Source organism: Gasterosteus aculeatus, chromosome 13, assembly GCF_964276395.1.
Source record: "Gasterosteus aculeatus chromosome 13, fGasAcu3.hap1.1, whole genome shotgun sequence".
Taxonomy (NCBI): Eukaryota; Metazoa; Chordata; class Actinopteri; order Perciformes; family Gasterosteidae; genus Gasterosteus; species Gasterosteus aculeatus.
In genome coordinates, this window is record NC_135701.1 from 779,383 (window position 1) to 805,136 (window position 25,754).

The window sequence follows — 25,754 nt, forward strand, 5'->3', positions numbered from 1 at the left end:
GGGGACAGGGTCTGGGCCAACATCGGCGTCAGGGGGTCGAGGCACGTTTGTAAGCTGGGCCACATCATGTAGCACAGCACACGCAGCACGATGTTACACACCTTCTCAGGAGTAAACAATAACCTCCTCCAGTGCAGTCGAGGCAGCGCCGTCTGCCCTTAAACAGGCCGACGGTGCGCTGCACTACAGCGCCAATCCTTCCATGTGCCACATCTTCTAAGAGCGAAGATCAGCCATCAGCGTCATTACGCATTGTGACGGCATCATGGCGTTTTATCACCGTCCGTCTGATTGCATCTGACAAGCAACAGCTGTGTTTAGAGGATGAATTTAATAATGCCGATATTATTGCAGAACATATTTCACTTTTCTTTTTGAAAATGTGTTCATTTGTATTTCTGTTTGTTTTACGCTGCAGATCAGACGGGTGTTTGTGTTATTTATGAGGCAGTATTGGCATTTCTTTTACAACAGTCTAGTTTTACACACTTTCACACACGTTTGAGTGTTTCTTGCGTTTGCCGACGGTTCTCATTTCACCCGTTTTTGTGCGTACGCACGGGTCCGAGCTTGCGTGAAGGGCCGCACATTTTTCCAAGTTTGCTTTTTATAAATACCAATTATTGCGTAGAGAGCGGCGTACGCCTTCTTTTGTGCGTACGCAACGTTTATAAATGAGGCCCCTGGTGCCTACAGGTATTTTTACAGATCAGTAAAGGTGTGAAAGTTAGTGTCCACACCTCCGGCAGTGGTCTCCTGGTGAGTTCCATGTAACTCGGAATTCTAAAGTCTCTCAGTCAATATCAGTTGTGGTGCTATCAAGTATTACACGCATTAATCATAGCTGTACATTGATATTATTCGATTGATTACAGTTTCAAAATTACAGTGGTTTTACAATATTCTCATTACTTTATTGACACATAGTTGATTGATACATTTTATCCAAAATCATTTTTGAGTTGGTCTTTCCTCAACACACGATGACATGATTGAGTGTTTCCCCAACAAACTAACTAAAGTTCATATGGGCATTTCAATTTATATATATAATATATATATATATATACATATATATATATATGTATATTTATCCTTTATTATAATATCCATGATGTTTAATATTGTATATTTATAATAGCTACGATATGGACTGCGTAGTTTTATATAAATTTGACATGACAGGTGTTTTGTACTATTCACAGAATGATCCTGCACTTCCGCTGACGGTAAGCGCGTTGCGTCACTTCCTGTTGCAGCGTGTCTGACGTCATCGCACTTTTCACAGCTCTAGCTATACTGAGTTGACAGTAGCGTGATATTTTTCATCACAAGCAGTGAATTATCTGTTATCTATGTGAGGCGTTGTTAAACACATGTTCGCTCCATCGAATAGTAGCGATGGCAAAGTGAAGCTTTCCAGCCAATTGTATCAGAAAAAGGTTCATTCATTCAATTCAATGCATCACAAACTCTATGAGGACCTCTGCTGTTGAAAACTTGTGCAAATGTATCGCATAGCCCACCAGTATATTTTGGCCCAGTCTCTGTGGGTTGAACATGATTATGAAAAGTTGAACCAATAAAGTTATTATTAAAGTTATATGTAAGCAATATCATTTTTATTGAACACAACACAATTTTCTTTTTGTAGATACTGTTTCCCCCGCCTTAGAAAAAACGCGCTCACACGGCACGATGAGGCAGGAATGCTCATAAGATTACGTGCTGATACAAACAGATGTGGGTACACATGTTTGTGTTTGACCTAATATTTTAGCGGCTCTTCACTCCGTGGAATGTTTGGTTCAGCCAAATATCTGGTGGTCTCCACAATAAAAATAAACCTCCATAATTACAGAATACAAATGACAGACTTTGTCTGCCTATTGCCAACCGTGTTAGAGGAAATCAAATTGAAGTGTTCCCACATCTCGGAGCGACCTCTTTGCCACAGGTTCCATTGTAAATTTGCTCTTTGCTATGACTACTACTACCACCACTACTACTACTACTACTACTACTACTAGTACCACCACTACTACTACTACTACTAGTACTACTACTACTACAACAACAACACTGACTTTGACTGTATCGAACCGACAAGCCCGAACCCTGTTTCCAGCCCATTTGAATCCAATGGAAGCGGTCACGTGACTGTGCGCCGGACCGAAGCTTCGGACGTCACTGATCACGTGATCAGCAGCGATACGTTTGCTTCGCCTCGCACTGGTTCATATTTGGACACAAGCTTTGAAGCAGGAGGGTCGGAGGTAACAACACTATCGAATAGACGTTGTTTAGCGTCAACGTTACTTCTATTAGCGTTAGCATTAGATTAGCAGCTAACCTGGTGATGTCTTCCCTCCCTACCTTTCCTGCTCTTTCTTGCTCGGTGTGTCACGTGTTTAGCTATTCCTCTGCCTCCCTTACGGATAATGGTACATGTCGTATATTTGATAAATTGGAGACGAGGCTTAGTGAGCTAGAAGCACGGCTCCGCACCGCGGAAGCTCCGTCATTAGCTGCTGTACTTACCCAGCCGCTGCGCTCGCTCCTGCTAGCCGTCCCCCGGCGACCCCTGAGCGGCCCCCGGCCGGGTGACTGTCCTTTCCTATCATTTATTAAATATGCCTCTAAATAACACATGGAATATTATGTTTCAACTCTTTAACACAAACACCGTTGCGGTATTTCAATTCAGAGAGCAATGTGTTACATATGCCTCAGCCAACGAACAACACCAGTGACTGTCAGAAGTGGGATTTGAACCCACGCCTCCAGTGGAGACTGCGGCCTAAACGCAGCGCCTTAGACCGCTCGGCCATCCTGACTGAGAAATATGTCAAATAGTGGAAATTATAAAAAATATCATGCTGAAGCGTGAGTCTAAGTGGAAGCACACGGTTCACCAGCAGCCACGTTCCAAACCGCTTCTCCCCACTCAGCGACGCTGAGAAGCCCCTCTGGTGATCGGCAGCTCCGTTCTGAGGAGCGTGGAGATGAACCAGGGACCTTTACGTGTGTGACTCCCGGTGACGTCACTGGTCATAAGTTGTTTTTGTGCTTTTTATGGCGGTTTGCAGGCAGCGTTCGGGTGCGTTAGCGCCACCCACTGATCTGGAGTGTGGACTTAAAACAACAACAACAAACAAACAAACACTACTCTCATTCTATTTATTAGTCTTGTATCCTCTAAGTATGCCAGAAGCAGTTCCCAGCACTGGTCCCTGAAGCCCTTCTTATTTACCCGTCTCCCCCCCCAGGACTTCTCTCTCTCTGCCTCACCTCTGACGCCAAATTAATACCATTCCCCAGATTCATTTCATGGCCTACAGTTCCATATTTAGATTAAAATTCGCACATTTAAAACATAGTTTTGAGGACCACATTGACCATTTAAATTCACATCTAAAGGAATAGTGTCATTTCCCTGTGACAGTGACTATTTACTGGTAAACACAGCTACCAGTTACAATGATGCTTTTCCAGTAGTCCTGTAGCAAAGCATCGCTTCCAATGGAACAAGAAAGACCACTCAGCTACATACTTACAATGACTGTCTATGTGCAATAAATACTAAACTGCATTACATCTCACATTAATGTCTCACCTGATCATCCGCATGTCCAGAGCTTGTCCCTGTCTCTTTCCCTGTCTCTGTGATGCCGCATTGTGACCACGTGTCCTTTTATCAGAAAAACAGCGACTCGTGCTCTTATGAGGCTACTCGTTTTATTTGCTTACACATTTAGCTCGGTATCAAGTTACTGACTGTCTGAAAGAAGCGCGGATGCTCGGCTGCTGGCAGTCAGGTGACCTAAAAGCCTCCATTACTCTAAGGTGTCAAACATTTCAGGTTCGCGCCACTTCGACTGAACGTGGGCCAAACCATTAAATGATAGGCCGATATATGTACATAGATATATTTGACATATTTTCTGCTGTATATTGGGGGGGACAGATTGGGACCTTTTCACGACCCCCCCAAAGAATGCGTGGTTACGCCTATGACTGACATCAAAACATGGTCCACAGTTTCCTCTACTTGACAGTATTCGCACCTTCCATTACTATGTTTCCCAACCACATAGGGGGGACTGTTAAGATCAGTATGGCCAGTATTCTTATTCTTGTCATTACTCCTCTTTTCTCTTCCGTCCACCAGCTCCTACACTCCCAACCACTGGTTTGTATTTAAACAGATATCTCCCTTTGTTCCATTCATTCTGCCATATCATATTTGTCCCTTAATCCCCCCTTTAGCTTCTGCCTTACTCATCTTTATATGGACTATATTTCTGCCACTCTTCAGCGCCCCTTTTTGCTGCTTTATCCGCCTCCTCATTCCCATCGACTCCAACATGGGCAGAAAAACCCCCACAAACCTCACTGCCATCTGCATTTGATGGGTTCTGAATAGAAATTGTAGGATTTCAAACATTAAATCTTCTCTGCTTCTGGAGTGGCCAAACTTCAGACGGAGGTCACTAAAGTTAATGTGGAACACCGTAGTTTTCTCTGGCCAGTGACGACATGTACAGCCGCATGTCGTCATTCCGCCGCTGGTTGTCGAGGTGGTGCCCAGTAAATAATGTAGGCTTCGTTGATCACTGGAAGACGTTTTGGGGAGAGCCTGGTCTGATTAGGAGGGACGGCATCCATCCCACTTTGGACGGAGCTGAACTTCTTTCTAAGAACCTGACCCAGTTTCTTAGTGGACTTAATCCATGACCCAGAGTTCAGACCAGGGAGCAGAGTCGCAGTCTTACACACTTCTCTGCGCTTCAATCTGAGCAGTCACTCAGCATAATGAACCCTATAGAGACCTTGTCTGCCCCACGGACACAGTTATCTAAGTTAAAGGTAAACAACCCAGGAGTTGTAGTAAATAACTTAATTAAAGTTAAAACTAATAATGCAACAGTGCAACAAAATAGGAGAATTAAAGGGGGTCTTTTGAATATCAGATCTCTGTCATCTAAAGCTGTTTTGGTAAATGAACTAATATCAGATCACCTTGTTGATGTATTTTGTCTTACTGAAACGTGGTTGTTGAATGGGGAATATTTCTGTTTAAATGAAGCGACTCCTCCGAGTCATGTTAACACTCATATTCCCCGAGGCACAGGCCGAGGGGGGGTGGCAGCTATTTATGACTCCTGCCTTTTAATAAACTTTAAACCGAAGGTGGACGACAAGACAGCAGTGCACGAGTAATAAAATGAAATGCTAATGCTATGGGTTAGTAGAATAAGGCTATGGGTTAGTAGAATAAGGCTATGGGTTAGTTTAAAATAAGAGAATAAAGTTGAAGTTAAAAATATTTAAAAAAATAAAAATAAAGTGCACTAGTGAACAGAAAGTAACAAAAGTGACGAGTGAAAGTGACGTGGTCAGAATGAAAGAAAGTGACCGGTGGGATGTTATAGTCAGTCAGTGGGGGACCGGCTCTGTTGATGAGCCCGACTGCCGACGGGAAGAAACTGTTGGTGTGGCGGGAGGTCTTAGTCCTGATGGACCTCAGCCTCCTGCCAGATGGAAGGGGCACAAACAGGTTTTGTCCGGGGTGAGAGGGGTCGGCCACGATCTTTTTAGCTGCTTCAGGGTCCTGGAAGCGAACAAGTCCTGCAGGGACGGCAGATTGCAGCCGATCAGCCTCTCTGCAGAGCGGAGGACACGCTGCAGCCTGCCCTTGTCCTTGGCTGTGGCTGCAGCGTACCAGACGGTGATGGAGGAGCAGAGGATGGACTCCATGATGGCCGTGTAGAAGTGGACCATCATCGTCTTTGGCAGGTTGAATTTCTTCAGCTGCCTCAGGAAGAACAACCTCTGCTGAGCCTTCTTGGTGATGGAGCTGATGTTCAGCTCCCACTTGAGGTCCTGGGTGATGATGGAGCCCAGGAAACGGAAGGAATCCACAATAGTGACGGGGGAGTCTCACAGGGTGATGGGGGAGGGTGGGGCTCTGTTCCTCCTGAAATCCACAACCATCTCCACTGTCTTTAGAGCGTTGAGCTCCAGGTTGTTCTGACTGCACCAGGACACCAGATGGTCAGACTCCACCTGTAGGCGGACTCGTCCCCACCAGAGATCAGTCCAATGAGGGTGGTGTCATCCGCAAACTTCAGGAGCTTGACGGACTGGTGGCTGGAGGTGCAGCTGTTGGTGTACAGGGAGAAGAGCAGAGGGGAAAGAACGCAGCCTTGGGGGGAACCGGTGCTGATGGTCCGAGAGGCTGAGACATGTTTCCCCAGCTTCACGTGCTGCTTCCTGTCAGACAGGAAGTCTGTGATCCACTTGCAGGTGGAGTCGGGCACGTGCAGCTGGGAGAGTTTGTCCTGCAGCAGAGACGGAATGATGGTGTTGAAAGCAGAGCTGAAGTCCACAAACAGGATCCTGGCGTAGGTTCCTGGGGAGTCCAGATGCTGGAGGATGTAGTGGAGGGCCATGTTGACAGCGTCGTCCACAGACCTGTTGGCTCTGTAGGCGAACTGCAGGGGGTCCAGGAGGGTCGGTGAGGGACTTCAGGTGGGACAGGACTAGCCGTTCAAAAGACTTCATGACTACCGAGGTCAGGGTGACGGGCCTGTAGTCATTGAGTCCTGTGGTCCTGGGTTTCTTGGGGACAAGAAGAGGACTGGGATCCTCCTCTGACCCTCTCCCTAAGGGTTCTTCCCTCCTGGAAGGGTTCTCATTGTTTGGGGGGATGTTCCTGTGCTGATGGTGGGTTTCGGGACAGAGGATGTCGTATGTGTACAGACTGTAAAACTCTTTGAGGCTAATTTCTAAATTGCAGTTTTGGGCTATACAAAATAAAATGAATTGAATTGAATGGTAGTTATATCATATACCGAATACTGTTTTATACATATTTATGGTTATATATATAATTAATATACTGAATTGTATCAATCAGATGTCCTTTATTATGTCAAACTGTTGGAATAAATGTTGAATAATACCTTTTTTGCATTGAATCATACTGGGATGTTTACTGAAACTGAAAACCTCACCAGCCACCACTAATAATATGTGTTTATACACTGCGGTCAACTCAGCACTTGGATTTTATTGCACGTATAAGCTGACATTTACGGTATTAAACAAGTAACTGCTATTTAATGAAATATTCTGGACTATTAACTGATGTGTGTGTGTATATTGTGTATATATATATCAATCAATCAACTTTATTCCAGACACAGAGGTCCATAGAGAATACATACAGATTAAAAAAACAATACAAACAACATTTAAGAATGATGCAGACGAGGCATCATTTATAAAAACTTATACAGTCTTCGGGTCCAATGTCTCCAGACGCACGATGTATACCTTGTGTCCCTCTTGGAGACATCCACTAAGGACACAACGATCATATTCTTGGACTCTGTCAATCTGCACATGAATCTATACATACAATTTCTTAAAACAGCTTTAAAAGTGGGCACTTTATTGGACACAAACATTTCACTGGCACTATTCCACCGAGGGACTTTAAGCACAATTCTCAGTGCATCATTATGAGCCACTTGAAGTTTTTTCATCTTCGACTTACTAAAATAACACCACAGGTGGGCAGTATACAGTGGGGTGCAATAAGTTCTGAAAAGTGCGATTTTAACATCAGAAGTGCACATTGAAATTTGCGTACCAGCATGTTCGCCCGCCCATACAGTTTTCCACACTGACGCTGCACATCATCATCATCATCATCATCATCATCATCATCACACAGGTCATCTCTGATCACATGTCCTAGATATTTAACTTTCTTTACAACTTCTAGTGACTGCCAATGAGAAAGAAGGATAGTTCTGGCAATCACTGCCACACTATTCATAGAGTTACATTTTATATCAAACATCAGTCCATATTGAGAGCATATTCTTAGAAGTTGCTGTAGGCCAGCACTGGAGGGAGACAGTACCACCAAATCATCAGCATAAAGCATATGATTAAGTAGAGCCAATGTCTCTCAAGTGCACATCAGTCAGTAACTTGTGATATTGCAGATTATCTTCTGAGAGTTTAGTCCAGTCCTGCATCTCACCTTGTTTATGGCTACAAACAAGCTCAGGTAGACCCTTAATGTTTATGACCATAGAGACAGGGATAAGGTCTGCTATGGCCAGACCATATCTCAACCTCCTTTATACAACCAGGTGCATCAGCTGTACATAAACTATATATATATATATATATATATACATATATATATAATTTATAATTTTTATTTTTTAATTTTTATATATATATCTATCTCTATATATATTGTGTATAGCATAGTGTGTGTGCACTTTCCGTGTTTGCGCACGGCCTCGCGCACATTCCCGGTGGTCTCTATATTTAACACGTGTGAGCGCTTCCATCCTGGCTCTGCGTTTGACTTCCGGGTGGTATATTTAGGTGTTGTTTGCCCCCCGTCCGGAGCCGCTGGGCTCAGTTCGGCGAGCAGCACCCACCATGGCAGCGGCCCCGAGCGGCGGGGACCCACCCTGCGGGCCGTGAACCCCCCCTCTCCTTCCGGAGGGGAGAACGAGGAGCGCGCGGCTCTCCGGTGGCCGTCGGGCCTCCAGATGTCGCTCCCGGTGCTGCTGCCGGGGTCTTGCTGTCCGGTCGCCGGGGCTCCGCAGCTCGCCGAGCAGCCCTACCGAACCCGACCGCGCGGGCCGTCCGCCTCGTCGCGGGTCCCGGGCGGCGGCTCGCGGCTGCTGCTGCCCGGGCGGCCGCTGCTCTCCCTGGGCTTGCTGCAGCTGCTGCTCGGCGGCTCCATGGTGGCGCTGTGCTTCGGAGCGCGGTCCCTCAGCAGCGCGGCCCCCGTGCGGACCTCCTGCCCCTTCTGGGCGGGCTCCTCGGTGAGTCGCTCCAGGGTGGAATGGCGCCTGTGGTCGCAGTCGTCCTCCGCCTCGCGGTGACAAATATCTATTTATTCCGTCTATCGACAAGGAAACCCAGCGAACATCCATTTGATCAACTTTAAAAGCAGTTGAACCGGTCGGTTTACCTGCTTCCTGGTGCCGTGCGCGCGGTGCGTCTCCTCCGGAGGACACGCTGCCTTCAGATGGACATCCAGACGGAGTCTTCAGTCTACTTGGACCTACTGTGATAGGACGCAAATGCCACTTTAACCGCTGTCAGATGCATTTACAATCACACTTCTTAATGTCTCGATTGGTTCTATTTAACTATTTAAAAGAATATGTCTGTGTTGAAACTGTTGTTCCATCCTGACAGCAGTGTTGGTGCAGAATACTGATACACAATTTATCTAAGGGGCCAAACTGGATTATATGGCATTGTATCCTAATCATACATTTATGGATAATTCGTTTAGGTGGTGTTGGTGGTGGTGTTGTTGGTGGTGGTGGTGGTGGTGTTGGTGGTGGTGGTGGTGTTTTTGTTGTTGGCCCCCCACCGTCTCCTTCCACTCACACGTCATCTGACTGTAGCAGCCCCCCCCCCCCTCCCTTTGCTCGTGTTACGTATCTCCATCCATCCAAAGCTATTTAGGGACAAAGCCCTCTGCAGCTACATTCCTGTGCTACACACCACATTGTGCGTGTTGTGTTACCGTCGGGGGGGAGCTGCACTGTAATAGTGCTAGTGAACGTAATGGTGGAGGACTCAACACCATACATTGATTACATAACAAACAAGGACGGATAATGAGTGAATGAAATGAGGAAAGACCCACAACGTGTTTAAGAGGCAATTATTACAATAATGAATTGAACGCATTATTCGTCTTGTACACATGACATCGTTGCGGTCTGTCCATCAGGAGACGGATCCTCCTCTGACGTCCTCACTGAGGTTTCCTCCCCATGAAGGCTTTTATGTTTGGGGGGTGTTTCCTGTGTCGATGGGAGCGTTTGGGGACAGAGGACGTCGTATGTGTACACACTGTAAAGCCCTCGGAGGCACATTTGTAATTTGCCATTTTGGGCTCTACAAAATAAAATGAATTGAATTGAATTTGCGCCAGACGCACCTAACCAACACATGCAGATGCAGATTTGATCTGTTTGCTTGATATGGAGATGCAGCCCCTCTCGCCCAGAGGCTTATCCAATGCCCAACTCATCACGTGCCTGGACTCTTCGTTAATTATGTGTATTTGTTTGTTTGGTCCTGTGTTGTGTTCTTGGAATAATGACTTCTCTGGGTTTGTTTCCAGGTCATACTGTCAGGCATCGTAGGTCTCACCACATGGAGGAGGCCTATGCTGTTACTGGTGAGCATTGGACCTGGTTTTACTTCTGATTGCATGATGTTGTGTTGCTTTTAAATATGAAACACTTCACCACGGCTCGTCCGTTCCTATGCAGCACAGTAGTCTGGAGGTTCCCAGGGCTCCGTCCCTCTGCTGGAGGTTGAGAGGACATGAAATAACGAGCTGAGCTGATGTGATACGCCGCTCTCTGGCCCACGTCATCGGTCCCATCAGATATAGATTATATGGAAGTGTGAGGGAATAGCTTTTCGTTCTTAATACTTCGCTTAATAAATGAGAATGCAGCATGTACCAACTTTAGGCACACGTCTTCCCACAGGAAAGCAAACCTGTTAATGGAAATGTCAAAGTGTAAAGCTGCAGCTCCTCAGTAAACTCATCGATGTAGCACCGGTGGTTACCATGGTAGCAGCAATGGTAAATGCTTTCCTCGTCTTCCGAGCACTCAAAGCGCTTCATGTCATCACAGGAGAACCACACAGTTCCACCCGTCCATCAGTCGCTGACAGTCACACACTGTAGTCACAGCCGCGGGGGAAAGGGTGGGTTCAGTGTCTTGCCCAAGGACACATTGACAGGCCGGGCCTGGGAATCGAACCGCCAACCCTGTGATTGGAGGACGACCACACCGGGCTGAGCAGCTCCTTGGTCAGTAATCCCACAATCAGCTGGTGTCAGATGGGTTTCTGTGACAGAAGCACCCTGGTGCTGCAGTGACCTTCATTCAGAGCAGCAGCGGTTGGTCGGATGTGTGTGTATCCTGTTTGTTTTGAAAAGACAAAAATAAAGTGATAAAAGACATTTGATAGACCGTCTCAACAGAGAACAGAAAGTCATCAGTTGTTAATGGATTGAGGTGTTTCGTACCGTTTAACCTGGAACATTTGGTCTGACAGTCGCTGTGTGATGGAACCACAGACCGTGGTCCCTTAAAGTCGCCCATTGGTCTGTGGACTACTCCTTCCAGCCCAATCAAATGGAACATGCTAGTGGCTCGTGACTTGGACGAAGCACCAAGGGGCTCGTATGAAGAAGGGAACGTCCAGCGCTGCTCTGCAGTGCAGCTTCTCGTTCTCATGTGCCCATGAAAACCTTTAACACGTTTGAACATTCCTTCTGCTACAAAGATGGCAGACTGAAGGTTAATGCCGTTGTCTTTACCATTGTCAATCACTGTCAACCATTGTCAACCATTGTCAATCACTGTCAATCACTGTCAACCATTGTCAATCACTGTCAACCATTGTCAATCACTGTCAACCATTGTCAATCACTGTCAACCATTGTCAACCATTGTCAATCACTGTCAATCACTGTCAACCATTGTCAATCACTGTCAACCATTGTCAATCACTGTCAATCACTGTCAACCACTGTCAATCACTGTCACTCAATTTCTGCAGATGTTTCCACAGGAGTTAAACGCAAACAGTGATCCATCTTGCCCTCCTCTTTCGTCCCCCGCCCCCCCCCCCCCTCCCTCTCCAGGTAAACGTCTTTGTCCTGCTGTCGTTGGTGTGTGTGCTGCTTAACCTGGCTGGATTCATCCTGTGCTGCCAGGGGGCCCAGCTGGTTTCCAGTATGACCAGCTGCCAACTGGTGAGGCTCTTACCCCTTTTTCTGTCGTAGATTTGCTCACTGCTTCTTCCTGGGAGGCTCAGCAGGGTCGTCCGTACTGCCTCCATGTATTACACGTCCGACCGCGTTCACTCACTTGGTCCTAATGCACTCATCTTCTGTGTGTGTTTATGGCAATGAGCGATAGAAGCCATTGGCAGGTCAGGCTGCAGGAGGTGTGATGGGTCTGTTTCTAAGCGTGTGACCTTTGGCCTCCTCCCTGGGTTGTCCTCCCTGTCTTCCCCTGTCACCCTGGTGTCCACACGTCTTTGTGTCTCTGTCCTAGAGGTATAAGAATAGACGGAGGCTCACGCAGTGTTTCTCTCTCTGCTTTATAAATAGGTGTGTGTGTCTTTTAAAACCCTCACATTGGTTTCTTGGACTGCTGCCCGAGGTTGGAGGAGGGCCGCTCGGCCGACCAGGCTGCGTCACGGTACCAGCTCATTCTAATTAAATCCCACTAATCAATCGTTCCGCTGTTCCCAAACCAAGAAGTCTGAGGGACACGTGGAGCAGCGGTGGGAAACCTTTCGAAATGAACATGAATGAGATGTACATGTTTCCATATTTGATGTTCTAGAAGGCATCCGTTTCTTTCCGTATTGATCATTCTTCACTTCAGCAGAAGGTGGTTAGCATAGCTTAGCACTAGGATGAGATGCAGTCCCTCTGCTTAGCACACTTACACGTTGATCCTTCAGGAGAGCTGTGGCTTGTGAAGAAGTATAGTGGTGTCTGTTGTTTCAGAGTGAGGCTGGAGATGTGTGTTACTGCTGCGCCGTCTCCCCGAGCTCCAACTGCCCCCAGGAGCAGCTGCTGCAGCTCCACCCGGCCCCCTCCTGCAGCACCATGCGGGTGCTGCTCAAGGTAACCGCAAAGCCTAAAAGCACTTTGAAAATGTTCAAGGTTACAATTCCACGATATTAAATCAAATGAATACATGACTATTAAATACACATTTACCCAGGAATGAATGGTTAACATATAGATGTAGCGTGAATATAAGTTGGTTATCATTCAACAAAGTTTGTGGTCTCAATCTGTGAGATCACAGCGCCCATTTATATGAACATACAATATAGAAATTTATGTGACATAAAGTTTCCTGCAATCGATCAAATGAGTCCCTGACAAAACCATCCTAAATGTGGGCTTATCAAAGGTCTATTATTAATGTAACAATTGAGATGATCTGCCCACCTGAGCCCCCCGCGTGCTGCACTGGGACCCTTGCTCAGCTCTTTGCCCCTGGAGCTCCTGGCGTCCTTGCTGTGTGTCCACGGTGGACAACGGATGAAACCGTGTCTCCTTTCCCCCCCAGAAGGTGCTGTTTGCGCTGTGCGCCCTGAACGCGCTGACCACCGCCGTGTGCCTCATGGCGGCCGCGCTGAGATACCTGCAGATCTTCAGCGCGAGGACACAGTGCCTGGTACGAGGATCACGTCGGCCTGCTGGGGGATGTCCAAGCAGCGCTGTCTCCATATCAGCTCCACCACACAGAATTCCCAATGATAATGTGCTGCTCCTCCCGTTCAAATGGCACTACTTTAAGCCTCCATCTTCACTGCGTGGAAGTCCTGCAGCTCTCTGGAGACCACACCACGTGGCCCAAAGCCGACTCCATTAAAACCGTTCTTCCAAAAAAAACCACTGGACTGCGACATTTTGGTAAATGTCCAAGATGACACAGCAAATAGTGTCAGCGCACGTCCTCACTAGTAATAGATATTATAACCCTGTTTTCAGGAGCGTTAAAAGTGACAACCATAGACCTCATTTAGACGGTTCTAAGTAATGCTGATTCATATACTCAACAGTGAATATGACATTATATGTCTGCAACGTGGCTGCTGGTTGGCTGAACCCTATGGCGTTATATTTGTGCCACAATCCTGAGCGCGTAATTTTAAGTTTTGAGCACAGAGAACTATATTTTAGCAAAGAAAAACATTCCGTGCGCGCAGTTTACTCAGGTGCCGTCTCCACAAACTGGTTTTCTGCGCGCAGGCAGCGGTTGCTGCGCTCGCTCCACCTCTTCACGCTGCGCTCGCTCGACTTGCAGCAGCGTTACATTTGTGCCACAAAACCAACCAATCAGAGAATTAAAGAAGGTCCATTGTGATTGGCTGTTGGTCTCCAATCACAACGCTTCCTAAAGAAGACGAAAAAAAGTGATATTAGAAGTCCGACTAGCCACCATCAGACATGACCGAAGCAAATGATGAGAACAGCACGTGTTTTAATCCAGGCCATTAGCATTTAGCACAAATGCTGCAAACTTCAACAACTCGCTGAGCTCGATGCTGTAGGTAGTTCTACTAGCGTTGTGATTGGAGACCAACAGCCAATCACAATGGACCTTCTTTAATTCTCTGATTGGTTGGTTTTGTGGCACAAATGTAACGCTGCTGCAAGTCGAGCGAGCGCAGCGTGAAGAGGTGGAGAGAGAGAGCGCAGCAACCGCTGCCTGCGCACGGGATGTTTTTCTTTGCTACAACATAGTTCTCTGTGCTCAAAACTTACAATTACGCGCTCAGGATTGTGGCACAAATATAACGCCATAGAACCCCCCTAATAGAACATGACGAACTAAATGACCATCAGAAGACTTGAGAGCATAAAGTCGTAGCCTGGAAGCAGAGGTTGCTGCCTGGTGATTACAAACACCAGCAGGTCTATGTAGCGTGCACCACTGTCATGTGACCTGCAGTGTTGATCCATATGCGCTGTTTATTAAACGGATGTTTACATTACATTTGATTCCTTTTATCCAGACGCACATGGGGCAGCCGGGACTCAAACCACCAACCTTGCGGTTCCCAGCGCGTCTCTACTCCTGTCAACACCTGTTTAGTGTTTCATGTCACCAGGTGGAAGTGAAGGACACAGAGTTGTATCCATCCGGTCGGCGTCTCCGTGGGGTCTCAGGGACAATCAACCAACCTCTCAGGAGGGTCTCAGTCGGACCCGCTGCCGCCTTTGTCGGAAGTTGTTAGTTGGAGTCGTCGTGGTGCAGGGGTTAGAGAAGGTGCGCTGGGAAGCACAAGGTTGGTGGTTTGAGTCCAGACTGTCCCATGGTCCATGTCGAAGTGTCCCTGAGCAAGACACCTGACCCCTAATTTCTCCCTGGGCAAAATGTGAAAAAGCCGTGTGTTTAAAGTGTAAGTCGCTAAATGACCTGTAATGTAAAATAACCTGAAGCTTCAGGCCCTGTGGGGCCCCCAGAGGCCCTGCATCAACACTGCATGTGCTCTACATATTTACATCACTGTTATAAAAACCTTCTATTTTTTATGTCAATAAAATATCTCTGCTTACGGGACCACGCAATAGAACTTTAGAATTTCATTGTGTGTGCCCTTAAGAAGCCTTTAAGCATCTAACATGACGTGTGATGTCACGTATCCTCTGCGCTGTGATAGGACGAGCACAGGGCCCCTGATGAGGAAGGGGAGGACCCTGGTCAGGGGCCAGACCCAGATGAGTTTGTGGCCCCTGCCCCTCCCCCATCCTACTTCTCCACTTTCTACTCTTACACGCCACGCCTGGCTCGCCGGTAACCGCCCCACACACACACACACACACACGCATCGGCCCTGTTGTTGGCGTGTCCCACACACTGTTTGTTGGGTGACTTGTGTTTCAGGATCCTTGGGGACGGCGTGATCCCTCTGCCTCACATCTACGGGTCTCGGATCAAAGGGGTGGAGGTCTTCTGTCCTCTTGACCCCCCTCCCCCGTACGAGGTTGTTGCCGGCAGCTCCACCGACGCAGCCAGACAGGTACACTACGAGTTCAACGGGTTAAAGGAGATGTTGGCGGTATGAGCAGGAGAGACGTCGGTCTTTCATTGAACGTAATGATTATATATCACTCAACAACAACACAAGTCAACGGAAATGTCTCTTTTCAGAAATAATGACCGCTTTACTCGAGATAATCCACGCCGCTTGTTGTGGTCTGATCCTTTGACTTCTTATCAAGTGTACGATGAAACTTGGTCTCATGGTTGGTTCCAGTACCTTGTACATCTGTCCAGCAGCCCATACAGAGAAGGAGAGTAAGCCGGTTCCCCAATAGCACGTTGAATCGAGCTGTGAAAGAAGCCAAAGCAGGTTCAGGATTGGATCTACAGGCCGTGTGGTGGTCCTGCTTCAACAGCATCAAACTGTCAATGGCAACCGGCCAACCTCACTGAGAGCAAAACCACTCGCATCAGGACCAGAGAGCCTTCACATCTTCACACTCTACCTCCACTAAACACTAACGAACTGTAAACTACTTTTAATGGCTCTTATCTATAGCAAGTAGTAGATCGGCTCATTTGATAGAAATGTCACTTTGTTTGTATCCTTATGGTTGAAATGCACGTAATGCAAGTTGCTTTGGATAAAGGCGTCAGCTAAATGACACGTGATGTAAATGAAGAACGGTACTCTAGCAGCACCTCCCAGTGGAAAGTCATCTTGCCATAAAAATAAAGTTCTTTCTAATAAACTACGACTACCAACCCAGTGTTTGTCTTTTTCAGGAGACGGAGGTTGTTCCGAGGGAGTGGACGACAAACCCAACTGCACCAGTACCATGTGTTCCAGGTAGGACACTGCTCAGCGGCTCCGGTGTCTGAGGGGCCCCTTGCTGAGACGCGGGTGCCGCCCTGCTGTCTCTTGATGTCCCCGTCAGGCTGCTTTGCTTTGGTTGGACATGTTGACAGATCCTGCTGGTTGTTTCTCTCAGGGTGTGTTGCTGGGGGGGTACGTGTGTGCTGGCGCTGCAGTGTGTTTTCTCCGATGGGCTTTACCTCAGTGTCTGTGTACATGCACACTCATATTTAACTAGTATGTAATTCAAATGGGACCCAGGATGATGTGTCTTCCCATCTATAGGGATTGTTGAAGCCTCTGCGTGGGTTACTGAGACGTTGGACACCCGTGACCTCAGTGGTTAATAAAATGAAAGAAGCTGCAGGGAGAGACGAGGGTGTGATCCTGGTGGACCTTCTCAGAACTGGCCCTGAAAGATTAGGGATGAGTTCAAGCAGCAGCCCGTGTGTGTTCTTGTGTGATGTGTTTCATCACGGTGCCGTTCCTCTTTAAGCATCTGGAGCACATGTCTGTATTCCGTCCTAGACGGGAGTCCACAAATGGTATCGGCATCACCAGGCACCAACCCCCAGATCCTGCCTCTCCCCCCTCCCTCTCCTCCTCCTCCGCCACAGCAGCAGTCCTCTCCAGCACTGACCCCCTGCAGGAAGGTGAGGATCCAGCGCTCCAACAGTGACCCGGTGTTGATGGACCTCGCCGCTAAAGGTTGGTTTGTTCCCCCCCCTCCCGTCTGTGACCCTGATCGAGATCGTCCATCAACACTCTTTGGTCACCTTTCGAGTTAAAAGCCACCCAATAGGTGCATAGGAGAAAATAGCTTATGCAGTTGTGACTCACCTTTGTCCCCATGGTGGGATGTGGGTTGGATGCTTGCCATGCTCTGCAGGTGTGCTGGGGGCCCAGTGTTTGTGCAGGGGGGGGGATGTCAGCAGTGACATCATCGGGTTGGACTGTCATAATGGGTGTCACCTGTGCACATTGATTGACGGCGCTATAAAGGTGGAGGACGTTGACCGTTGGGGGGAAATGGTGGAGCATCTGTGTAGCTGAGGGCACATGTCAGATGAGGTGATGTGAAGTTTATTCACTTAATGAATTAGGTTTTGTTTGGTTGTTTATCTGTTTAATCAGACCTGCATCAGGAAACTTCCTTTTTTTACAAATAAAGAACGTATTTTTTACCTGGACCAAGTCTCGCTTGCCTGCCTCCTAATTCCAGGATTCCCTCGGTTGTGACGTCCTCACAGCAGTACAATTTTTATCTTGAAGTTGTTTTGCGTTTGCTGCTTCAAAAACACAACAATTAATGACCAGTATTTAATAAGTAATAAATCCACATGGAGATATTCTAAAATCATCCATGAACGTGTATGTAGTTGGATATACTGACATGGAACCTGAACCCCCCCCCCCCCCCTCCTCCTCCTTTCCACCACAGTGCAGAGCAGCAGTGTCGCTCCGTCGCTTCAGACCACAGATTCGGCCACCCAGACCTCCCAGCCCACGCTGGCCTCCTGCGCCCAGGGCCAGGTCACTCTGAGACGGGGCGGCGGCAGGACGCCGCGCCGGCCCCGGCCCTCCTCCATGGTGGACTACCAGAGCTACCGGCACACGCAGCAGCTGGTCAGGAAGATCCTGGATCAGCCGGCTGCCCAGGGCCTGGTCCCGGAGGTCCAGGAGCTGGTGGACAGCATACGGAACGTCCTGCAGTCGGACCAGGAGCACATGGAGGAGGCCGTGCGCTGTGCCAGCTACATAGAACAGGTACATGTTGCAGTCAACACGAGTAGGCATTTAAAAAAAGATAATCCAAGAACCTACAACATTCAAGATTTTTATATGTACAATATTTACATAATTGTACATGAAATAAAAATAAAAATGAGGTAAGGAGAAACGTGCAAAACTGAGCAGGTTGTAAAAGAAAAACTTAAATTAAATGAAATGTGTGCAATATAAATGAACAGTACAGTAACAGCTACCATTGATTTGTGTAAAAACGCCTCCCAATATCTAGAATCATAAAAAAGGCTCAGTAATTTCTTAAAACATGTGCTCATTGTAGTTTTTATCACAACGTTATTCCTTCAGGAGCTTAATGCAATTTGCATGAATCATGATCAGGTGTCCTGAACAGAAGCTCCCATTGGCTTTCAGGTGTTCACTGACTCCCAAATGGATCCCAGTCAGCCAGCAGAGAGTCACTCGGTGACCTTTCCTCGCCCCCGGAGGACGAGGACGAGGAGGAGGCCCCGCCTGCTGCACCTGCAGAGCTGCGGGGACCTCAGCTCATTCACCTGTGAGTCGGTGGAGCGACGTGGAAACCATCCCGGGGCGGCCTGGAGAGGGGGCTCAGGGCCGACCTCGAGGACAGGGTCCCGTCTGGATCGCCCTGAACGCCCACACAGCCTGATCGGAGTCTTTAGAGAGACGGTGCTTTGAGGAACAACCGAAAGCAACCTGTTGGATGCTGCGTTAGGTATAGATAAACTTCAAGAGACTGAGAAGGATCTGAGAGAGAAGTAAAGTGTGCAGATGTTTGTACAAATGCCATTTTCTTTTCTTCTCACTGTTTTGCTCTGCTTATACTGTCGTTTTAGACATTAGAAAATGTGGGGGAAAAGTCTAATACCAAGCATTTATCGGATATTAACGAGTTTTATTTCCTTCTGTCAACTCAATGCAAATATACATTGCTGCAATTACTTTACACAAGTAAAGATTTTATTTAGTGGTTCAATTACATTGGCTTATATATTTTCAGATATCGATAGGATTGTTATTTTTTTGAGTATATGATAATAAACTCAACCTCCATGTGTCCTCACCTGTGGATCAGTTACTTGCTACCCACACTAGAGAGCTTTGTATGTTTAATTGACTCTATTTGCTGCCTGCTGCAAGCAGTTTAATTCATTTTATTTTGTAGAGCCCAAAATCACAAATTACTAATTTGCCTCAGAGGGCTTTACAGTCTGTACACATACGACATCCTCTGCCCCGAAACCCTCCATCGGCACAGGAAACACTCCCCAAACAATGTAAAAACCCTTCCAAGAGGAAAAAGGGAAGAAACCTTAGGGAGAACGTCAGAGGAGGATCCGTCTCCTGATGGACGACTACAATGATGTCATGTGTACAGAATGAACAATGTATAATACATGAGACTATATGACAGAAATGATTCAAGTAACTGAGTAGTAAACCAGACGCACAGCAGGACCACTGCAGAGACCACCATCAGATAGAACCACCATCACATAGAACCACCATCAGATAGAACCACCATCACATAGAACCACCGTCAGATAGAACCACCATCACATAGAACCACCGTCAGATAGAACCACCATCACATAGAACCACCATCAGATAGAACCACCATCACATAGAACCACCATCAGATAGAACCACCATCAGATAGAACCACCATCACATAGAACCACCATCAGATAGAACCACCATCACATAGAACCACCGTCAGATAGAACCACCGTCACATAGAACCACCATCAGATAGAACCACCGTCACATAGAACCACCGTCAGATAGAACCACCGTCACATAGAACCACCGTCACATAGAACCACCGTCACATAGAACCACCGTCACATAGAACCACCGTCACATAGAACCACCATCACATAGAACCACCGTCACATAGAACCACCGTCAGATAGAACCACCATCAGATAGAACCACCATCAGATAGAACCACCGTCAGATAGAACCACCATCACATAGAACCACCAGGTTCCCATAAATATGTTTATATGTAAGTGAATTACACTCAATTTAATTTAAAACTAGCGAATTCTGCACATCCACACCTAGATCAGTGAGCTTCAGTGCATACCTCCCAGGTGTTTATTTCACTGACAATTACAACATACATACATACATGATCTGGTATCAAGCACTCTACGATCATCCCGCTTCCCAAGAAATCCTCCATCAAAGGATTAAATGATTACAGACCCGTCGCCCTGACGTCTGTGGTCATGAAATCCTTTGAGAGACTGGTGTTGATCCATCTGAAGGACATCACAGGGGCCCTGCTGGACCCCCTGCAGTTTGCCTACCGTGCAAACAGGTCGGTGGACGATGCACTCAACATGGGACTGCACCGTCTGCTGCAACACCGTGACTCCCCAGGCACATATGCAAGGCTTCTGTTTGTGGACTTCAGCTCAGCGTTTCACACCATCATCCTGAAAGTACAACCCAAACTCTCCCAGCGTCCACCTGTCAGTGGATCCCAAACTTTCTGGCGAACAGGACGCAGCAGGTGAGGTTGGGACTATCAACACTGGCGCACCCCAGGGATGTGTGCTCTCCCTACCTGCTCTTCTCCCTCTACACCAACCTTTGCGCCAGCTCAGAAAGTACAACCTGCCTCAGGAGCTGCTGATTCTGTTCTACTGTGCCATCATCCACTCTGTTCACTGTATCACTGTGTGGTTTGGATCGGCCACCAAACAGAACCGAGCCAGACTACAACGGATTGTCAGGTCTGCAGAGAGAACTATTGGTTCCAGCCTGCCCTCCATCCTGGATTTGTACACCTCCAGAGTCAGGAAACGGGCTGCCAAGATCACTGCAGACCTTCACACCCTGGACACAAGCTGTTCCAACTCCTCCCCTCTGGATGGCGCTACAGAGCACCGTACGCCAAAACCACCAGACACAGGAACAGCTTCTTTCCACAAGCCGTCACTCTGATGAACAATTAACAAGACACCTCCATCTGCACCACTTTATATTGTACATATCCGTAATGTTTATGCTTAGTTTTTGTGTTCTATTTCGTTGTGCTTAAAGTCTTTTTTCAGTTTATTTGTATATCTATGTATGCCAGAGCAACGTGTAACCGGAGACAAATTCCATGTATGTGCAAACATTCTGATTATGAAGTAGAGTGTAGGTGGAACATTATTGCAGTTTTTCCAACATTTCCCCCTTCGCATGTCCTCCTTCGTATAAACAACGAAGTATAACTACAAATGAAAAGGAAAAAATAAAAGAATGTTTAATCAAACTAATTGAATAATTGCATAAAACCAAGATATAAAAGAAATCTAGAATTTCACCTGGATTACTAAAACCAACAAATATCTTACAACATACAGAAATTAACTTTATTCATCATTTCATCACTCATTGCAGTTTTGGACTAATAAATCATCGTTTCATAATCCGGTGTCAGCATTGTATTCAAATAAGGCCATTGAGGCGTTGCTGTAATCTGTCAGGGGATTGAGATGATCTCCCCCAGCATGCTGCAGTTTCCCTGATTCTCATCGTCTTGTTGAGAATTCTGTTGGTTATTCATGGTAGCATCCACCCGACGCTGCTGTAGCCTCCAATACCAAGTATTAGAGGCACCCAAACACAACGAGGAGCGATACATCCACTGAGATCAAAATAAACAGTGATAAGACAAATTATTTAATTTGCCAAACTGTGATTCCAGCATTCTACTGAAAGGTGTGGCATTTATTTGTGCAGTTTGTACATCATAATCTGGTGTGTTTGTTGATCCGTCACTGGGGGTCCGCCTCGCCCTCCCGCTGCTCCTCCCCTCCCCCACCGCCATCTCCTCGACTCCAATGTCCACTTTTCAATAGTGATCACACAACGTTGTCAACCGGAAAGGTAACCGGAAAGTCTTTGCCCATCAATGTTTCTTCTTCTTTTTTTCGTCCCTGGTACAACTTCTCTGCTGCTTTGTCAGGGCTCTTACTTTGTCAGCTTGGAATCGTTTGTGCTGACAAAACTGTCTTTGTTCTCCCAAAGCTCTGCTTCCTTGCCATTTCAATTTCATGACAAGGTCTAAAGGAGTAAATGTTCTCTTTAATTCTGTGGATCTTCAGTCTTGCCAAATGAGTCCCGCTTTCTTTGCTCGTCAGATTCTCGTCGTCAGATTTCAGATCGTCCAAGCATGTACTGTTCATTGATGGGGCTGTAGATGTTCGTTCTTCTTCATCCTTGGTGGGGTGTGGTGAGAGGTTGGCAGTGCCGAGGGAGATCACAGCTGGTGGCCAAGCGGAGTCCAGCCCACTCGTATGATAAAAACAAAAACGACCAAGTTCAGTCTACTATTTTCTACCAATTCTAGACATACTTCTTTTACATTTTCTTATATATGTATTTATCTTATCTTATCTTACTTAGGAATTGTGCTTCTGTTAAATATGTATGTTTGTATATATATTCTATTGTAGTGAATGTGACTGCATAATTCACCTTTGTTCTTGTTTTGTTGTACACGCAATTGCGACTGTTCCGGGATCACGGTCCCTTTAAATGTTTTGTTATGTTGTGACGTAGAGTCCCTTGCTTGTGAGGTTACAGGGCTGCGCCATCTTGAGTGTTGTTATGGTAATAATAAACGAGACACACGCTGCTGTTCTCAACTCGCGGAATTGCCTTTCATTACAAACGCAACTTCCACACTGGTGACCCCGACGTTCGTTTGCTGGAAGTATTCGCAAACGCGACTCGACCATGACCGCGAACGCTGTCACCCTCAAGCTCCCCGAGTTCTGGGAATCGTCAGCGTCGGCATGGTTTGCCCAGACTGAAGCGCAGTTCGCGCTGCGGGAGATCACCGCTGATACAACGCGGTACTACTACGTCGTGTCGGCTCTCGGTAACTCAACAGCGGCCCGAGTGGTGAGCCTCCTTAAACGTCCTCCAGAGACGGAGAAATATGCGGCGCTGAAAGCGCACCTGTTAAAGACTTTTGAACTGTCCGACGCCGAGAGAGCCAGCAGGCTTTTCTCCCTCCAAGGACTGGGTGACAGCAAACCGTCTGAGCTCATGGACCGTATGCTGGATCTCCTGGGTGAGCACACACCCGATTTTCTTTTCATTCAGCTTTTCCTGCGTCAGCTGCCTTCCCAAGTCAGAGCTGCATTGGCCAACACCACAATCACTGACTGTCGAAAACTGGCTGAAGAGGCTGATAAATTTTTCCTGGCAAGCCAAGGACACTGTGTCATGGCCGCATTTCCTCCCACACACGTCGCTCCTGTGACAATGGAGGATTCCACCCTTGTCGCAGCAACCTCTTCTCGGCGGCAACCATCTTCAGGTCGTCAGCAAGCTTCAGGCCCCCAGCAGTCTTCTTCAAGCTTGTGCTTCTATCACGACAAGTTTGGATCGAAGGCCCTTAAATGCCGCTCACCATGCAGTTTCGGCGGTCTGGGAAACGCCGGGGCCGGCGCTCATTAGTGGCCATGAGTGTCGGCCGCGTAGGCAGGCTGCTTTTTGTCCGTGACAGCATCTCCGGACGACGTTTCCTGTGCGACACGGGTGCACAGAGGAGTGTTCTGCCTGCATCCCGTTTGGACATGGTAACCGACAGCCATGGCCCCCCGATGGAAGCTGCTAATGGGACCCCCATCCGCACGTATGGAACAAGGTACATTGAGTTATGCTTCGGAGAACATCGGTTCGGCTGGGATTTTGTCACGGCTAAGGTCGCTTTTCCCCTCCTTGGCGCTGATTTTTTGTGTGCGCATGGACTGTTGGTGGATGTTAAGAACCGCCGTTTGATCGACGCTGTCACGTTCTGTTCTTATACGTGCACGCTCAGCGGGGCTGACTCCATACGACTGTCTAGCATGCTCTCCCCATCAGACGACTTCCACCGTCTACTGGCTGGTTTTCCAGAACTGACCCAGCCCACTTTCTCTGCATCTGCCGTGAAGCATGGTGTGGAACACCATATCGCCACCACTGGTCCGCCCGTCTACGCCCGTGCTCCTCGCGCCTCGACCCGACCAAGCTTGCCGTCGCTAAGGCCGAGTTTTCTAACATGGAACGCCTTGGAATAGTCCGCCGGTCCGCCAGCCCGTGGGCGTCACCTCTTCACATCGTCCCCAACCTGGTGGCGGCTGGCGCCCATGCGGCGACTACCGGCGGCTTAATGAGGCAACAACGCCTGACCGATACCCAGTCCCGAACATACAGGATTTTTCGGCACACCTGGCTGGTATGGTGATTTTTTCTAAGGTGGACCTCGTCCGGGGCTATCATCAGGTGCCCATGCACTCACTGGACATTTCAAAAACAGCGGTGATTACACCGTTCGGCCTTTTTGAGTTCCTAAGGATGCCGTTCGGCCTTAAAAACTCAGCCCAATCTTTTCAGCGCCTCATGGACTCTGTTTTACGCGACCTGCCTTTTCTTTTTGTGTATTTGGATGACATTCTTGTAGCAAGCACATCCAAAGCTCAGCACCTGTCGCACCTCCGAGCACTTTTTGAGCGGCTCAACCAACATGGCCTTATTGTTAATCCTGCTAAGTGCCAGTTTGGTCTCTCCACCATTGACTTCCTGGGACACAGAGTCACCAAGGACGGTGCAGTCCCGCTCCCATCAAAGGTGGAGGCGGTCACACAGTTCCCGCGCCTGCTCACCGTGAAAGCCCTGCAGGAGTTCCTTGGCATGGTGAACTTTTACCACCGTTTCATCCCTCGAGCCGCTCAGCTCATGCAGCCGTTGCACGAAGCCTTGAAAGGTAAGCCCACGCACGCCGTGGACTGGACTGAGGGCAGGGACAAAGCTTTCGTGGACACTAAGGCAGCCCTGGCGCGGGCCACCATGCTGGCACATCCTTCGGCCACAGCCTCTGTCGCTATCACCTCGGATGCCTCGGACTACGCTGTAGGTGCCGTCTACGAGCAGTGGGTAGGCGGGGCCTGGCAGCCGCTTGCTTTCTTTAGCCGCCAGCTGCACGCTAGCGAGCGTAAGTACAGCACTTTCGACCGGGAGCTGCTCGGTCTCTACCTCGCCATCAGGCACTTTCGTTTCCTGCTAGAAGGTCGACACTTCACCGCCTTTGTCGACCACAAGCCGCTGGTTTTCGCCATGGCCAAGGTGGCCGAACCATGGTCCGCCCGCCAGCAACGTCACCTGTCCTACATTTCCGAGTTCACCACGGATTTACAGCACGTGGCCGGTAAGGACAACCAGGTGGCGGACTGCCTGTCACGGGCTGTGGCAGGAGCAGTCCATTTCGGTCTGGATTACGGCCGCATGGCAGCGGACAAGACCACGGACCCGGACGTGCACACCCTGAGAACCTCGACTACAGGTTTGAGGCTAGAGGATGTGGTTTTCGATGAAGCCAAAACCACGCTTGTGTGCGACGTCTCCACAGGCAGTCCTCGGCCGATCGTTCCCACGGGGTGGAGACGACGTGTCTTCGATGCCATCCATGGTCTCTCCCACCCCGGTTCGAAAGCGTCACAGAGACTGGTGTCGGCAAAGTTTGTGTGGCA

General features: G+C 48.0%; 1 protein-coding gene and 1 non-coding gene across 5 annotated transcripts; one reads left to right on the top strand and one right to left on the bottom strand.

The window, feature by feature from the left end:
• Positions 1-2,754: 2,754 nt before the first annotated feature.
• On the bottom strand, positions 2,755-2,837 carry trnal-uag (transfer RNA leucine (anticodon UAG)). Its single transcript has one exon. It is a non-coding gene; the product is annotated as a tRNA-Leu (tRNA).
• A 5,459-nt stretch (positions 2,838-8,296) lies between these two features.
• Positions 8,297-19,291, top strand: fam189a2 (family with sequence similarity 189 member A2). 4 transcript variants are annotated; one of them, XM_078087101.1, is made up of 12 exons: positions 8,394-8,864; positions 10,187-10,243; positions 11,140-11,384; positions 11,732-11,842; positions 12,608-12,727; positions 13,182-13,289; positions 15,283-15,416; positions 15,507-15,642; positions 16,392-16,455; positions 16,990-17,169; positions 17,903-18,228; positions 18,622-19,291. In XM_078087101.1, the coding sequence occupies exons 3-12, from the start codon at positions 11,328-11,330 to the stop codon at positions 18,904-18,906; spliced, it is 1,521 nt and encodes a 506-aa protein (XP_077943227.1). In that variant the 5' UTR covers positions 8,394-8,864; positions 10,187-10,243; positions 11,140-11,327; the 3' UTR covers positions 18,907-19,291. The 4 variants fall into 4 exon arrangements, with proteins under 4 accessions (XP_040025932.1, XP_040025933.1, XP_040025934.1 ...); XM_040169998.2 differs by lacking the exon at positions 11,140-11,384 and having other exon boundaries at positions 8,297-8,864; XM_040169999.2 differs by lacking the exon at positions 11,140-11,384 and having other exon boundaries at positions 8,338-8,864; positions 13,185-13,289.
• Positions 19,292-25,754: the final 6,463 nt, after the last annotated feature.

Coding starts and splice junctions, on each gene's coding strand:
- fam189a2 (XM_040169998.2), top strand. CDS start 8,586: ATGTCGCTCCCGGTGCTGCTGCCGGGGTCTTGCTGTCCGGTCGCCGGG. Junction 15,417..15,506: donor ACGCCACGCCTGGCTCGCCG/GTAACCGCCCCA, acceptor CTTGTGTTTCAG/GATCCTTGGGGACGGCGTGA. Junction 15,643..16,391: donor CCACCGACGCAGCCAGACAG/GTACACTACGAG, acceptor TGTCTTTTTCAG/GAGACGGAGGTTGTTCCGAG.